Genomic DNA, 16,469 nt, shown 5'->3' with positions numbered 1-16,469 from the left:
ACAAGCAGACACAGACAGGTCAATACTCAATCCAAAGTACGTTACAGAGCAACGCACTGAACAGCCAACAATGTGCCTTTTCTGTTGGTCGCCTTGGATTAAATTCTCGGCCATAGACGTAAAGTAAGGCGTTTTTTCTCATGTTTTAAATTCCATCAACAGTTTTTATTATTATTTGTTCTGGTAACGCATTTGCTCAATGACAGTATAGCAAGAGAACTCCAGTTGGATTGCAGAGTTAACGCCAACACACAGTATTTACACACACATACAGGCACGCAGACACACACAGCTCAGGCAGTCAATTCAAAAAAAGGTGCCGATCCAACCATTGGCAACCAAATATTTTAAGAGGGAAAAAATGATATTTCTCTGTAGTTGAGAATGCATCACATCAGAAAGGTGGGTACAGTTTCTCCGCCCTGGCTGACATACAATAGACAGCTTGTTATACCAAACAACGAGCGCTCCCTTTTCCCAGACCTTTTCAGAGCAGGGGTACAAAAAAAAAGGACGAGTGCATCATTTTCCAAAACTGATTTGGTTCCATATACTTCGACTCTCAGCCTATCGTCTTAGCCTCCAGCGCAAGGGTGCGCTCGTTTTAGTCTTAGCTGGGGGGGGGGGGCTTACTGTAGTTAGCACAATGGCAAGTAGTCAGTCAGGTCTTCCAGTTCAGCCCCGCGGTCAGATATCTTCCTCACTGGCCGGGTGGGTGCAGTTTCCTCATCCCCTGCCCCTCCTCCAGTTTCTGTGAGCCAATCAAAAAGGGAGGAGGGTGGATCATCCAAAACCCTGCCCCAGACTTCCGGATACCGAGTCAACCAAGAGCGCTGATTAGTGCACAGTCTGGCACAAGAGGGTTTGAGCGAGACTGTCCCCAAGCACAGTCACCATCAGTCTTCAGGTAAGCTGTTCCCGTGTATAAAAAACAAACCTGCAACAAAGGATAAGGACATTATATGCACTGACCAGTGGCCACACTAAACAATACACACTACAATGTTTTCATTGAAAATATATGGACAGGTCAATTGTATAATGTACCGAATACAGTATTTCAGTATAAATGTATTTCACAACACTGCTTAATTGGTGGCCCAAGCGTCCATCACTCACTTGATCCAATGATCCTCCAAATGCTACGTTTGAGACTCCTGCTGGCCAGTCGCCAGTTGGGTGGTCGTGTCCCGCCCCATCTCCTTGACTGACATGTACATCTCCTCCTCAGGATCGTAGTAGTAGAACCTTCGCAGGTAGACTATGAGGGGCCTACGGGAAGAGACGGGGTACATTTTATACAAGCCCTTCCAATACAGAACAATCTGCCTGTGTGTATTAATGGGTAGAAAATATAACCATCCCAATACACACTATCAAAATCTTCCATTATGTCAATATCTTAAACAATCCCACCATTGCACACAAATCCCAATATCTTGTCTGCCTTCGGATGTTTCACTTACTTTGTACACTAGAGGGCACTATATCATGGGTCACTGGTCAATGCAGGGCAGTGCATGTACATAGGCAGCCGGAGCTCTTGAATGTGGTCTATATGTTGTTTCTATAATGTGGGCAGATCTAGGTGTTGTGTTTCTACGTACGTGGGCAGGGGGAGCTCCTGGATGTGGTCTATGCGGACCAGCTGGCGAATGCAGAAGCGACAGAGGTGCTGCAGGGACTTGACACTGCTGAAGCGGGACACTGGGTAGAGTAGCTGGACCGGGGTCGGGGGGAGGCCTGGAGGATGAACCATAGTCATACACATATTAATGTACATCATTGGCAGGAACACACATCATAAGCATACTAAATTCTACCCTAGATAGTGAACTACATCCTCCACCATATACAAATACAACACTAATTGCAAAAATATAGTAAAGTCAAAACAAACCTATGCCTTAATTAATTGACAACCCAGTGCTAAATAGATGTTAGTAATAGCAACTTTAAAATGGTGCTGTATGTAACCTATGATTCAGATCCATACACAGTGACAGAGCTGTCATTTAGATGTGTCCCACTCTGATTGGTAGGTTCTTACCTGGGACCCGTGAGCGCAGGAAGTAGAGGAATTTTCCATTCTTGGAGTGCATGATGGCTCGTTCGATAAACTCCACCACAGAATGACAGCGGTCCTCAAACTTTGGGTGACACCAGAGGCTGAAGGTTCCTGTGAACAAAGAGAGAAAAAGACCAATCAATAAGACACCCTAAAGACAGTAGTTAGCACAATGGCAAGACGCGACGTGAAACCATCCAATGGCAAGACGCGACGTGAAACCATCCAATGGCAAGACGCACCGTGAAACCATCCAATGGCAAGACGCACCGTGAAACCATCCAATGGCAAGACGCGACGTGAAACCATCCAATGGCAAGACGCGACGTGAAACCATCCAATGGCAAGACGCACCGTGAAACCATCCAATGGCAAGACGCGACGTGAAACCATCCAATGGCAAGACGCGACGTGAAACCATCCAATGGCAAGACGCGACGTGAAACCATCCAATGGCAAGACGCACCGTGAAACCATCCAATGGCAAGACGCACCGTGAAACCATCCAATGGCAAGACAACATGAAACTATCCAATGGCAAGACGCGACGTGAAACCATCCAATGGCAAGACAACACGAAACCATCCAGTGGCAAGACAACATGAAACCATCCAGTGGCAAGACACAACATGAAACCATCCAGTGGCAAGACACAACATGAAACCATCCAGTGGCAAGACACAACATGAAACCATCCAGTGGCAAGACACAACATGAAACCATCCAGTGGCAAGACACAACATGAAACCATCCAGTGGCAAGACACAACATGAAACCATCCAGTGGCAAGACACGACGTGAAACCATCCAGTGGCAAGACGCGACGTGAAACCATCCAGTGGCAAGACACAACATGAAACCATCCAGTGGCAAGACACAACATGAAACCATCCAGTGGCAAGACACAACATGAAACCATCCAGTGGCAAGACAACATGAAACCATCCAGTGGCAAGACACAACATGAAACCATCCAGTGGCAAGACAACATGAAACTATCCAATGGCAAGACACAACATGAAACTATCCAATGGCAAGACACAACACAAAACCTTCCAATGGCAAGACACAACATGAAACCATCCAATGGCAAGACACAACACGAAACCATCCAATGGCAAGACACAACACGAAACCATCCAATGGCAAGACACAACACGAAACCATCCAATGGCAAGACAACATGAAACCATCCAATGGCAAAACACAACATGAAACCATCCAATGGCAAGACAACATGAAACTATCCAATGGACACAACATGAAACCATCCAACATGTGTGTGTACATGGCTTACATCTTTAGTAAAAAGCGCTGCATGAGAGTGCATGTAGAGTAGGATCGTGCAGAGTAGTCTGACAAAACAGGATCGTAACAGATATGGGCAACTGTTCTGAAAGGATTGCATTTTTAAAAAATTATCAGTAAATGGAAGAAATTCTTTTTTGGGGGTGCCAACGTGGATCTATTAATAAAGTGCAAGATGCTACGTGGTCTAAGTAACTCAACTGATTAGTTTGCCTGCCTGTAAAGAGAAGGGCAGGAAGTACGTTGATCCTGCTTCTCTGATTGGATAGAGTGAAGCTGTATTTCTCCGTCCACCCGCTTTACTTAACAATTTCACCCGGTCACTTCTCCCCGCATGTTTCACTCTGATCATGTATACTGCCTCCTATCAATGTGCATAGTGTCTAAAAAAACATGTAACGCTGATGCGCATTCTGACTGAGTGACAGCAAACTCGCTGCATACAGAAACAGACAGACGCCCCTCCGCGCGCTGCTCCTCGTCTGCAGCTAGTTTGGTCTATAAACGTGCAGGGAGATGGGCACTTTGCCGACATCTATTTAGGCACATTAAACACTTCCACGTCTTCGGATCACGAGTATCATCCGATTGGAACACCCCTAACGTAGAGTACATGTAGCGTGTGTGAATGTGCATGCCTGCTTGTGTGTAACTCACCTCTGTAGTGCTCCATGCGTGTGTGGTGGGTGACTCCCTGGGAGCGGAAGCTGAGGCTGAGGATGTACCGAGGGTCAGAGCTGTCCCTCACCAGGAACGCTCCGTCTGGCTTGGCCTTCAGCTTCATCTCCGCATCCTCCCAGTTCATAGGACCCCAGTACCAGCCACACTATGATCACACAGATGCAGACAAATTCACATCAAATATACACGCAACGCACATGTAAAGAGAAGTAGCGTTAGAAGTATTTGCCTGTGTTCTGGGATGTGTGTGTCATCATCTTAGTCTTGTCTAACTGAACCTAGCTCTGGGCACGTTCATAAATTCAATCTGGCCATCTACTCCGATTTCAGAGCACTCTCGTCTGAGAGCACCAGAGTGCAGAATAACTGATGAATTTACAAACGCCCAACACCCGTTAAATATGGCTGGTACCAGTAAACGTTGGCAAAAAAACATAATTAAATTGTTGTCGGCATCAGTCACCAACGCACCGGATAACATGAAAACAGCCTAACCAGCTCTGCTAGGGCGAGTAAACTGGTCAGAATGAGGTGTTCTCATGTGTGTCTGAAAGTAGCTAGCAGGCTACTTGCCGTTGTGAGGTGAGAACTCTCGGATCAACCCTAGTCCTCGGCCAGAGAGTCCAGTGTGCGCTCTGAAAATTCTGAATTTAAAACGGACAATATGACAACGCTCTGAATTTACAACCGCCCAGAGCGCACTCTGGCACTTCAGGGTGAATTTACGAACACACCCTCTGTGTCGGAGCCTAGCACTGTGTCTCTGTGTCTATACTCAGCCTTGTCTCAGGGTAGTAAGTTGGTGGTCTGTTGATATCCCTCCAGTGGTGTGGGGGCTTTGCTTTGGCAAAGTGGGTGGGCTTATATCCTGCCTGGTTGGCCCCTTTCCGGGGGTATCGTCGGACGGGCCACAGTGTCCCCAACCCCCCGTCTCAGCCTCCAGTATCTATGCTGCAATAGTCTATGTGCCGGGGGGCTAGGGTCAGTCTGTCCTTCTGGTGTATTTCTCCTGTCTTATCTGGTGTCCTGTGTGACTTTAAGTATGCTCCCTCTAATTCTCCCATCGCTCTCTAATTCTCTCAGAGGACCTTGCCTCAGGAGTACCTGGCCTGATGACTCCTGGCTGTCCCCAGTCCACCTGGTCGTGCTGCTGATTCAGTTCCAACTGTTCTGCCTGCGGCCATAGAACCCTAACCTTTCACCGGACGTGCTACCTTGTCCCAGACCTGCTGTTTTTATCTCCCCCTCCTCCACTCTCTCTACCACACCTGCTGTCTCGACCTCTGAATACTCAGCTATGAAAAGCCGATTGACATTTACTCCTGAGGTGCTGACCTGTTGCACCCTCTACAACCACTGTGATTATTATTTGACCCTGCTGGTCATCTATGAAAGTTTGAACATCTTGAAGAACGAACTGGCCTTAATGGTAATGTAATTCTTATAATCTTCACCCGGCACAGCCAGAAGAGGACTGGCCACCCCTCAGAGCCTGGTTCCTCTCCAGGTTTCTTCCTAGGTTCCTGCCTTTCTAGGGAGTTTTTCCTAGCTTCTACATCTGCATTGCTTGCTGTTTAGGGTTTTAGGCTTGGTTTCTGCTGATGTAAAAAGGGCTTTATAAATACATTTGATATCCTAGCACCGTGTCTGAACCTAGCACCGTGTCTGAACCTAGCACCGTGTCTGAACCTAGCACCGTGTCCAATGTTCCCTCTTATTTTTTTCGGCAACGTACACATTTTTAAGTCTGCTGAGCGCAAACTTGAATATTGTGAAAATTCTGTGCAACTTTTGGCCAGCGTTTATTGGGAACACTGAGGCTGTAACCATTTTAAGATAGAATTCTAACAGTGGCCATGATGCCTACTGTGGCTATTTGATCATAAGGTAGGCCTATCAGAGTGGCCTTCCATAAAAACAATGGAGAAAATTCGTCCCTTTAGATTTTAACATGGAAACAGCAGCAGCCAATGTGTTCAATGTAGGCCTTCATTCCGTGAGACTTTTGGAGTAAAAAATACAGGGCTTGGCATTAACCCGTTTATCCACTTGTCCTTCAGACAAGGTGGTGACTGAAAATGAGTTGTTTGATGCAAGAAACCACTTTACAAAATAAAGTTCATTATTACTCCCATACCATTATTAGAATCAAGCCTACTTGGCTTATTCAAGCCCGTATCAAAATACAACACTGTCGCTTTAAGACAGAAACATTTTCTTTACCTGACTCGCTTTTCAAAGATGACTAGAAATCCCCGTTTTGTGCTCTTGTAAGAAACAACCACTCCCCCATTGTTGACTAAAAATGTGCTATAACTGGGCTAATAACTCACTATCAAATAATTTGAACAAATGTGGCGACATGCAGCTCTTGCTTTGATCTCAAAACAAGCGCATCTACTCGCGACCACTCATGCTGTAAACACAGTCCCGTTCAAAGTGAATGACACAGATCCATATATGGCAATGGTCTATTTGCACATTAGGACACTGCAGCTCTGATTGGTTTTGCCGCACTGGTCTGCAGATGACAGGCTGGGTCGTGCCTGTTAACGCAATAGAATCCTACTCCGGTGCGTTCTGCCTACAAGAAAATCTCTTGCATAGTTTGTCTTGTTTCGGTATGTTGAATGGAAAGTGGCTAATATTGTGGCAATTCATGTTCAATCTCGTGCTTCTCTGCACAGGCTGATATTTCTTATGTGCGGCAGTACCGGGGGAGCTGCGTACCCGTGCACGCACGCACGCAGCTTAAGGGAACATTGACTATGTCTGAATCTAGCACCGTGTCTGTAAGAATGTCAATGTGCCCCTGTACACGTGACATGTCCTACTTTTTCCAGTTCCCGGAGGCTGGTGGCAAAGCTGCTGGCATCGGGGCGGCTCAGTGGGCACAGCATGGGGCGCTGGTCCACCCGAGACTGGTTCTGGCCGTCGCCAGGCAGCGGAATGGGCCGGGGGAGGCCCCGCAGGAACGTATCTGAAACACAGGGCCACACACACACACTCAGATCCAGGGTCCATCATTCACTCGCAATTGTGGCTACGAGAACCTTCTGTAAAATGGGCATTAGAAACACATGGTATTTCCAGAAATTGTTGCCAAGTTAGCCATAAATTCACCCTGCTTAAAAGAAGCATGAGCAAGTGTGTACCTCGGGGAAAGCACTTGTGCGTCATTTGTCCTGACTATGTGACCTAACAAAAAGGTTCAAATATTGTGTGGAATGACACGTCTGTGATAATATAATGAATATGTGTCTGTATGTCATGCATGTACAGGAGTAGCCTATAAGTTAATGTCTATTTCGGGTACAGACGGCCATCAAACGAATACAGTCACTTCATCTGCCTCGCTCTCTGACAATCTCACCAGTCTGTCTGAACATAATCACCAAATCATTCAACCAGACACGTTTTAACATCATGCAAACTGACCAGGCTTAACTGGGCACGATTAAACTATAATGTCGCCATTTTCCAGAGATGGTGATCAACGCTATCCTTTTCCTGAAAATGGTAACGAGTCTCGTTATCTGCCCCTTTCTAAATCTTGTTCTTCATTAGGGACCCCCCCCGTGTTACTTTTCCTTCCCTGCTGCCTCTGATCACACCACTTTGCCAAGGCTTTTCTCTGAGCCGGCCCTATTAAAGCAAGAGAAATGGTCTGGTAAACCTGCAGGGGGCTTATTCAGGAGGTTGCACTGTTTCACAGTGTTCAGATATCAATGTGAAAGGACATATGAGTCGGTGTCAGAACACGGAATTGCGAAGAAACCCGGAGACGCGCCAGCTCTAACTACACACTATAATTTCTGACGATATAACGTAGCTCAGTAGATGACAAAATACCAATGGTAGTAGCCTGTATGTGCATATGAAAATGCTTACAGGAGGAGGAGGAAGAAACCTTGTTAGCGAAAGCAATTAATAGCCCAAACATTACCCCTACTGTGTCAGAATATCTGTTAACCAAACTCATTAAAAGTGTCCAGAAACTATACTGGCTTTGCACCAATGCAATTACCACATACTTTATAGCAACGTTAAAAACAGAAGAGGGGGACATTCAAATGTCAACCTTTGTGTCATAGTAAATGACCTATGATAAATTGTTCCCATTTAGAGTCGTATTGGCTCTCCTCTCCTACTGTGTTTGTTGGGTCTCAAACAATAGGAGTTCAAATGAACTGCTGGTGAATCAATGCAACTTATTCTTAACCCCTTCATGACTTGAGAAAACTGGCCATCGTCTATCGAGTTGATTTAACAGCCTACCAACTGAAATTAGATAGATTTGTCACAGTAAAATGGACCGTGTACCTTTCTAAAAAAAAATCCCCTCCGATTTCTCAATTCTCCAGCCTATGTCTTTATGAGTATCTCCCTGTGCCCCACTGGTAAGCCCCCTTGACCTGTCTTGCCCCGGCTTTGCTCTTACCATTGAGGCTGAGGCTATGCTGGATGAAGGCATGGGAGGTATAAAGCAGCCGCAGGGGCAGCGACTGCATGGAGGCCCCCACGCCATTCTCTAGGAAAGGCCCAGGCTGCGGCCCACCACCACCCTGAACTTTACAAAGATCAAATGACAAAATGTGGGCTTCCTCTGGCTTCCTTTTAAGTTGATCCTAGTGATGGCTGAATGTCACACCATAAGAGGAAGGACTCTTGGTGGTAACATTACATAGCTCACATTTTGCCTCAAAAGAAACCACAAGAATGGATATTCATTGAGTGTCTCACGTCCAAACTGGGTACTGTTGGTGTCAGAAGTGGGATCCCGACACACAGTGATGTGACAGTCAAGCCACAGAGCGACAATGACACCAGGCAGAGCGTATGAAGAAAGCAGTGACGGATCACCGAGCTGGACAGGCGTTGGCATAGCAAGGCATCGAGCAAATACCCATCTGTATCCCCATTCCCTTAGTCTCGTTTGTCCTCCAAAATGCTGCTGGAGCTCCACTATCGTCAACCTACATTAAAATGGACAAAACCTCTATCGCAACCTGGATGCTAAGCCCCTAATGATTGTTGTGTGTCGAGGAAGTGTGGCCGGACGCCCAGGTCAGAGGAACCAGAACGGCTTTAGTAGCTAGAGGCATAGGTATGAAGTAGGCTAATAGGAAAATGTGGGATCTTTTGTCATACAAAAAAAAAACGACCCGCGCCTCAGCAACGCAAGTGCTCTCTGTACCGTTGTCTGATCCTGACTGCATCGCCGACTTGTGTGTATCTTCAGGCTGATGACGGTCTCAGCTTTGGCGTCGACCACATTACTAACGCTAATTAGTGCCAACCTACTAGAACATGGTCTTAAGAAAGAAACCCACACCTCGTCTGAGGCCAACACAGCCCACAGAAAGAGGAACAGAGTGATGACTCAGTTGCAATGCAGACAGGAAAGCTAGGAGTAACACACACACACACACACACAGTGATAGACAGAGAGAGAGCTTCGTCAACCAAATCAAATTCAGTTCTGCAATTCTGATCCTGTACCGTAAGTCACAAGGCCTAATGCATTTGAAGTCACAGAAAACCAATGAGTCATTGTTGTACCGAGACCCAAGTGGCACCGAACCATAAATGTGCTAGTGTTCGTCCTAACACGTATATAACTATTGAGTTTCTGAAATTGGTTTACACAGTGAACCGTTACACACATGCCAACTATAAAACATTGAGGCAGCAACTACTGCTGTTGAGATTGGAGAAACTAACCATGCTTAACTCCTGACCACCTTTTCTAACCCTCCGAGAGAGAGAGATAGATATTATTATATATATATATATTTATTTATTTTTAAACGTCTGGCCCTTACACAAATCCTCAATGTACATTTGCATTTGCATCAATGTTTTTGTGGAAAAGGAGAAAAGGCCCAGACAAAATAAGAACGTGAAAAGGGGCAGCCCAGCAGCAGGGTCACATATGGAGAAGAGGGTGACGTGAGAGAAGAAACACCAAGGAAATATAAGCAGGAAAGAGAGGAAAGTACCCAGCAGACTGAGGCTTCGCCTGGGCGGAGGTGGAGGTGTCGGGGGTTGCAGAGAGTTCACCCCTCTACGAGAAATATCCACGTCTACAAGGGACACAGTCTCACCTGGAGGGAGAGATCCAGGGACAGACAATGAGAAACAGAGGGGGGGGGGGGGAAGAGATCCTATATGGCACATAAGTGTACGTGCTTATGTGAGTCGCACAGTCTCCCGGGCAACAAGCACCCATTACCGACCCATATACGTCGACATGAAGCGAAAGCCACATTCGGAAACAGAAGCGCACAAACACTCAAGTACACACAATTACCAGTGAAGGCAGGACCGAAGGCCACCGGAGAGAAGGCACTTTGGGGCCTGGAGTGCTGGAGTTTGCTGTGGAGAGACAGAGAGAGGGTCAAACATAAGAGAAGCCCTTAACCTCGTCCTAAGAACCAGCATCATCAGCAACACTTCAATCCCACACCGTTCATTTTTGAACCATCTCTCTCAGCCTCATGACTTTTCGACCTTTCAACTGTATGAGCTACTGTAGCTGGTGCAGGAGAAACCAGTGGCCTATTTCTCAAGGGTACACTGTGCCTCGACACCAAGGACTGAGATCCATCTCTGCCACGCACCCCTCTGGGATGTAGTGGGTCAGACGCTTACCTCTGGCTAGAGGACCTGACCAGCTATGATCTAACAGAGTGCCCTCGAATCAGCTCGTTTCTTTTTTTAAGCAGTCACCTACATTGACCCTGTGAAGTCAGCAGCCAGCGACGCAAAATTATCAGAGGGTCTTGAGGATATTGTCTATTTCAACAGACTTGTTTGATATATATATATTTTTAAATGTATGTATATATTATGTATATATATATATATATAGCCTATTTTCTGAAGCTATTAAACTGATATGAAGCAGCACAAAGAGCTCCTCTGAATACACAAGCCTTCGTTGACTGTGATGTAACTTCTTGTTTGGATAGCCCTCCTTAGCTTAACTCTTCCCCCTAAAACAAAGCACCACTCCACAGTTGGGGATTTTTTGGGAAGCTTCTGGAAGGCCTGGCTGGGTGATAGCTGTGCCTTGCTGGCTGCCAGATTCCTTTGCTCTGTTCAGCGGGGGCCAACCTGTGTGTGTGTGTGTGTGTGTGTGAGAGAGAGAGTGACAGTGCTAGTGAGTGACAGTGCTAGTGGGGAACACCCAGCATGCCGCTTGAGCTAAGCCTGATGCACAGCAGGGTAAACAGCAGCTGATATTCAGCCCCCCACACCACCAACAAATTCCTTCCCACAAGCCTACCTCCCTCCCCACACCCTTTCCCCTCGCTTAGAAGAGGAGCCATGTTCGCCGAGAGCAGGGGAAAAATAAACTGCCTGGAAAGGAACACTGACTTCCCATCATGTTCAGTAACGACACATCTCAGGTTTGTGCATTCAGAATCAAAAGGAAACATATAGGAGCTAAGGGGAGCCGTGCTCAGACAGACAGACATGATGACTGGCTGGGTTAGATCATGAACCTGACCTAGATTTGACGACAGCAAGTCACCCAGTGAGCGGTTGAAGGGTCAAATAAGATGCCAGCTGTCCCGACAGTTAAAAAAAATAACAATAATATTAAGATAAAAACATGACAGAAATGAGACATTACTATTAGCAGGGCTGTTAAAAGAGGGAAGTGCTAGTGTATGCATTTCAGAAGAACTAGGTTTGGTGACACTAGTATTTGGGGGTTTTAGCCTTTTTTAATGTAGCCTATCCCTTATACACCCTGAAAATCCCTGACATTAACATTTCTCAAAGGACATGTTGAATGAACGCACACACTGTACTGGCAGGTTGGTCCAAAGTCCACGGGCTGAACTCATTAAAAACTAGCTCTGACTGTTTCCCCCGACTTTTGACAACATTAAGCAAAAACTATGCACTGAGGGCATCTACAAAATGAAAAGGGCTATACTGCTACACTACGTTCATGTCCTCGCCATGGCCAGCTGCTTACTTTGCTTTCAAAAAAGGTACAGGTACAACACACTGTATTCACGACAAATTTGCTAGGCCAAATCTACATGGCAAACAGAGGGAACCACATGTCTGAAGGTGGTAACCGGCAACCCAATGATACCAGGCTGTACAGCCTCGCGCTGTGGTGGTTTCCTGCCAAAACTAAAGCCTATAAGCCAACACGGGCCACTCTCTGACATTAGATACATTAGGCCTAATCGTACCAGTATCCCTCCGACACAAACAAAGGCCTCCAACGGCATGAGGATGAAAACAAGGCATTCGTATGGCAAGCCCATAAGACCCCCCCCCCCCCCCCCCCCCTCTGCTTGTGCTTTTAGGGCAACTTTGTCTCGGTGTTTGTTCATTGTCATGATACCAGGCTGGTACGGCCTCGGCTTGACAACGGTAGAAAAGTTGGCTTCAGCACACACAGTGTCGAACCAGGATGGTGCAGAGGTATACCAAATAATACCAGGAGGTGAAATGCAACATGCACTGCATTCTGGATGCCAGAATATCTCAGTAACTGCGGAGCATTCTGTCAAGGCTACAAAAAAAAAAAGCAGGTGTGAACAAACGCACAACTGCGGCAACGTCGGTTGACATTTTGAATCTTCACTGAGTTGGGAGTTCAGAACCCATCATGCCTAAGAAGGGAGACTAAGTTCGTAATCAAAGTCAAACGTACGTGGCGTCATCGCCCTCTCAGACGTTACTGTACTGTAGCATTTGGTCTTCTACTCAACAGGCCCGAGTTCCAGCATGTTTCTTCAAGAACATGTTAAGTTAAATCACCTATCTCGTACTGTTTTCAGCGCTAATCATAAAACAGCTGAATAAGAGTAACATGTGATTTTGTTGACGAGGTGCGCTAAAAGCTCTCATATCTAAATGTTTGTCTCGCACTGGGAAAATTGACTGCGGTTCCATTAACCACTAGTCTACCTTTAGTGCCTGTGGCACTATAACCATCCTTCATTTCAGCTACTAACAGCTTAACTTCCATAATAATAACTCTAGTACGCCCACATTGTTTTAGTGCCTCCAGCGCTACAATAATCCCCTGTAAAGCCACTAATAGGTTATAACTGTACTAGACCAACACTAGCCGAGACCGCAGAGCTGTCGGCGTACCCTCAGCTTCACCACCCTGTCCTCTCCCAGTCCCCCCTGCTAGACCAACACTATTTAAAGACCCAGTCAGAGACCCAGGGCTGTCCCCTTCCCTCTCCTTAACCTCACCTCCCTGTGTCCTGGTCCGTGCTGGTTGATCCAGAGCCCCACACATCCATCTGGCTTCCCCCAGAGGAGGTGGAGGAGGCCAGCGAGGGCCTCTTGTCCAGGTGGCGACTGGAGCCGCTGCTGCTCTTGGTCCGGAATAGTTTGCTCAGACGGATCTTCAGAGAGCCTTTCCTGGACTTCCCTCTGGTCGTCTTCTCGCCCCCTGCTGCCCCCTCTACTACTAAGGGTGAGGCGGCTCTCAACATCACCCCTAACTTCGGCGTTGTGGCCCTGCTTTGGGGCAGGGACTGGGAGGTTTGGCTGGGAGGGTCCTTTGAGGGTAAGGTGCCAGATAGGGTGGCGGAGGCTTCCACCACCTGCTGGCCTGTGGTGTTAGAGGCCAGAGACAGGGAGGAAGATGTTAAGGCTGCAGCAGAGCCCAGGGAATCCAGCGGGGAAGGACACACCTGGGGGCCACAGGCACGGACCTCCCCGGCCAGCCTGTGTACCTGCCTCATTAGTCCCGTGAGGGAACCGCTGGAGAAAGCCCCCCGTCTGTCCTGCCCCGTGTCCGTCTCGCCCTCCTGCCCGGGGACACCACATTTAAACTCCTCCCCGCCCATCCCCAGCTCCCCCACTTCCTCCGAGTCCAAGCCCTCCAGCACCAGGAGGGCATCACTGGTTTCACTAGGGTCCTCTCCGGGGCCCATGCCCCCAGTTGCCGAAGCCAGGATGCTCTGACAGGAACAACGAGTCATCTCTCCCCTCTCCTTCAGCAGCATCTCTGAGGCCTGGCCCAGCTCCCCCAGCCTCCGGGCCAGGTTGAGCACCGTATCGTCCAGGTGGTGGTGGTAGTTGGTGTCCCCTGTTGAACAGGTCTTCCTGGGGTCCAGGATGTCGAAGCAGAGAGACTTGTCCAGGAGCGGAGGCCAGTCCATGGCATCAGTGACCAGGCGGTGCCGGTGGCAGAGCCCATCTCCCTCTCCAGCCAGGTCACCAGCATCTGTGACCACCTTGGACAGCTTCATAATGGGGTGCCACTGAAGCCTCTGGTGTTGCACATCCATGTTGTTGTCACTGGTCATCATGACACAGACAGAACTGGCTTCCTGTTTATCAACCTCACTTACCTGGAAGCCAGGAGGTTGCTGGAGGCCGCATTCAAAAACACCGTCGCTTGTCCTAAGGAGGTTCTGAAACACCATGAGCTGAGCCCGCGACCCTCTGCCCGAGCCATGAGGGAAATCGAAACGGTGAGCCACGGCGAAGTCTGGTGGTTGAGGTGCATCAGAAGCTGAGGGTCGAGTCAGCATCAAGCCGCTGTCAAGGGCTCCCGTCCGGCTCTCGACCTGTGAACTATAGTGCGCGGAGGGATTGCTCGGAATCGCCGGGCCTGCTGTGGGGTTGTTCGGATCAAATTCAAACCCAGTGTTGATATTGTTGCCATGATTACCCAAGACAGCTTTCCCGAATCCGGAAACCACTCCACCGCCCAACGTCAAATTCTCATCGTCCAATCGGTCATATTCAGCCGCAGAAACCAAGCGCATCAAGACAAAATCGGGAGACATATCTTGCGCGTTATTCATTATTACGCCTCAATTCCGTACAAGAGGCGCCGCGTACCGACTCTGTTCTTACATAACATTAAGAAAAATAAATAGCACGGTTGCTGACTGCAAACACATCATTCTACATAACGAACGCCATTTGAAGTTCCATATTCCTCGTGGGGGAAAAAAAATATATATATAAATGTATGCGAATAAACAAAAACACATCTAAATCGTTCCTTCAGTATTGCTGACGCCGATTCCCTCTTCGGAGACAACATGGATGTAATGGGCGGCTGCGCAGAGGCGACATCAATAATCTACTTCTTCTGGTAATAAAGGAGGCCCATACTCACACAAAAACGAAAAACCGCCACCTGCTGGAAAATACAGATTTTCGGCCCATTTATTCCTCGAAGCGAGGGATGACTGGGGCCGAAATATGTATTCTCCAGCAGGTGGTGTTTTATTTGTTTTGCTCACCAAGCTAGTTTTTTTGGGGGTGGCGGTCAATAAGTATCGAATTTGGTCAACCAAAAATGTAATGGCTTATTTGCCACGTGAGGCTTATTTGTTCGAATATACGTATCTTAATGCTTCGGTTGTTAATGAGCGTACTGATATAAGTAGGACACGTTACATCCCGGCAACTATGAGAGAAAACTTTATATATTGAGTTGTGCCTGTTGTTCACACGCGTATCTGCCCTCTCATTGGCTAGAATGGTCCCACCTGAGCTTGCCTCCCCTGCCTTTCATTTTTGAGGGCATTCCTTTTCATTTTTCGAGCGGCCACTTGAGTAATCTGGTCAATATAATAGATAATGTGTCTCTGCCGATGCCCTGAACGCTTCCTGAAGTAGAAAGGACACCAAAAGCCCCTAGATTCTGGTTCAGTCACACATAAACCCCACTCTCCTCCTCGCTCTTCCACTTCCGTAAAACGCTTGCCTGCTCTCTCTCTCATTTGGAACCAAGCACTACTTCAAGATGACATTTTAAGTTTCATATATTTTTTTACTTAGTGTCTGCTCTTTGTGACCGTGGTCCTCGAGCCTTTTAGGTGACTGTGTACAACGTCATCAGTTGCTGCTCTGCTCATTCCAGATATCATCCCACTCTTCATGGTCAAGTATAAATTAACCACCCGGTTTCTAATTTCACTATGTGCTATTTTAGATGCATTGTATCTCTCTTAGCAAATGTAGCCTTCACAATGAGCCAAGTTTTGCATTTCACCCATTTATACGGAGTCACATTTCTGTCCAAATCAGCATGGCAGGTTTATGAGACAGCACTGTACCATTTCAACTTTTAAATTGAGTTGTGGGGAAATAAAACCAACACTTGCAGTTCAGTCAGCTGGGCACTAGCAGTGACCCGACACCTGACAATATATTGTATTTGGTAGTTGACAGTGTACTGCACTTCCATGTTTCTTTCCCGTTATCCGTAGGATTGGGTTGGGGTCAACTTCTAACATAACTATTCCAAATTCTGCTCAGATCAAATGTACTTTGTCTATGCTCCCTGTTCAGAAGTAGTGCACCATAATGGTGAATAAAATGCCAAAATTGTGCATTACTGGCACTTGAAAAATTGATCAACCTGTCAAGTTAATGTCTGGAGGGACAAAAGTAA

The 16,469-nt window shown here is 47.2% G+C and overlaps 1 protein-coding gene across 1 annotated transcript; it reads right to left on the bottom strand.

Moving 5' to 3' along the window:
• Nucleotides 1-143: 143 nt before the first annotated feature.
• Nucleotides 144-14,500, bottom strand: LOC100499595 (suppressor of cytokine signaling 7). Its single transcript, NM_001195172.1, is given in 8 exon segments — nucleotides 144-937; nucleotides 1,120-1,272; nucleotides 1,608-1,743; nucleotides 2,051-2,179; nucleotides 4,034-4,202; nucleotides 6,892-7,037; nucleotides 10,371-10,435; nucleotides 13,298-14,500. Coding segments are annotated over 7 exon segments (1,959 nt in total). The 5' UTR covers nucleotides 14,482-14,500; the 3' UTR covers nucleotides 144-937; nucleotides 1,120-1,142.
• Nucleotides 14,501-16,469: the final 1,969 nt, after the last annotated feature.

This window comes from Oncorhynchus mykiss, chromosome 13 (assembly GCF_013265735.2).
Source record: "Oncorhynchus mykiss isolate Arlee chromosome 13, USDA_OmykA_1.1, whole genome shotgun sequence".
Lineage (NCBI taxonomy): Eukaryota > Metazoa > Chordata > Actinopteri > Salmoniformes > Salmonidae > Oncorhynchus > Oncorhynchus mykiss.
Note: the sequence above shows the minus strand (reverse complement) of the source record. Positions and strands in the feature narration are given on the sequence as shown.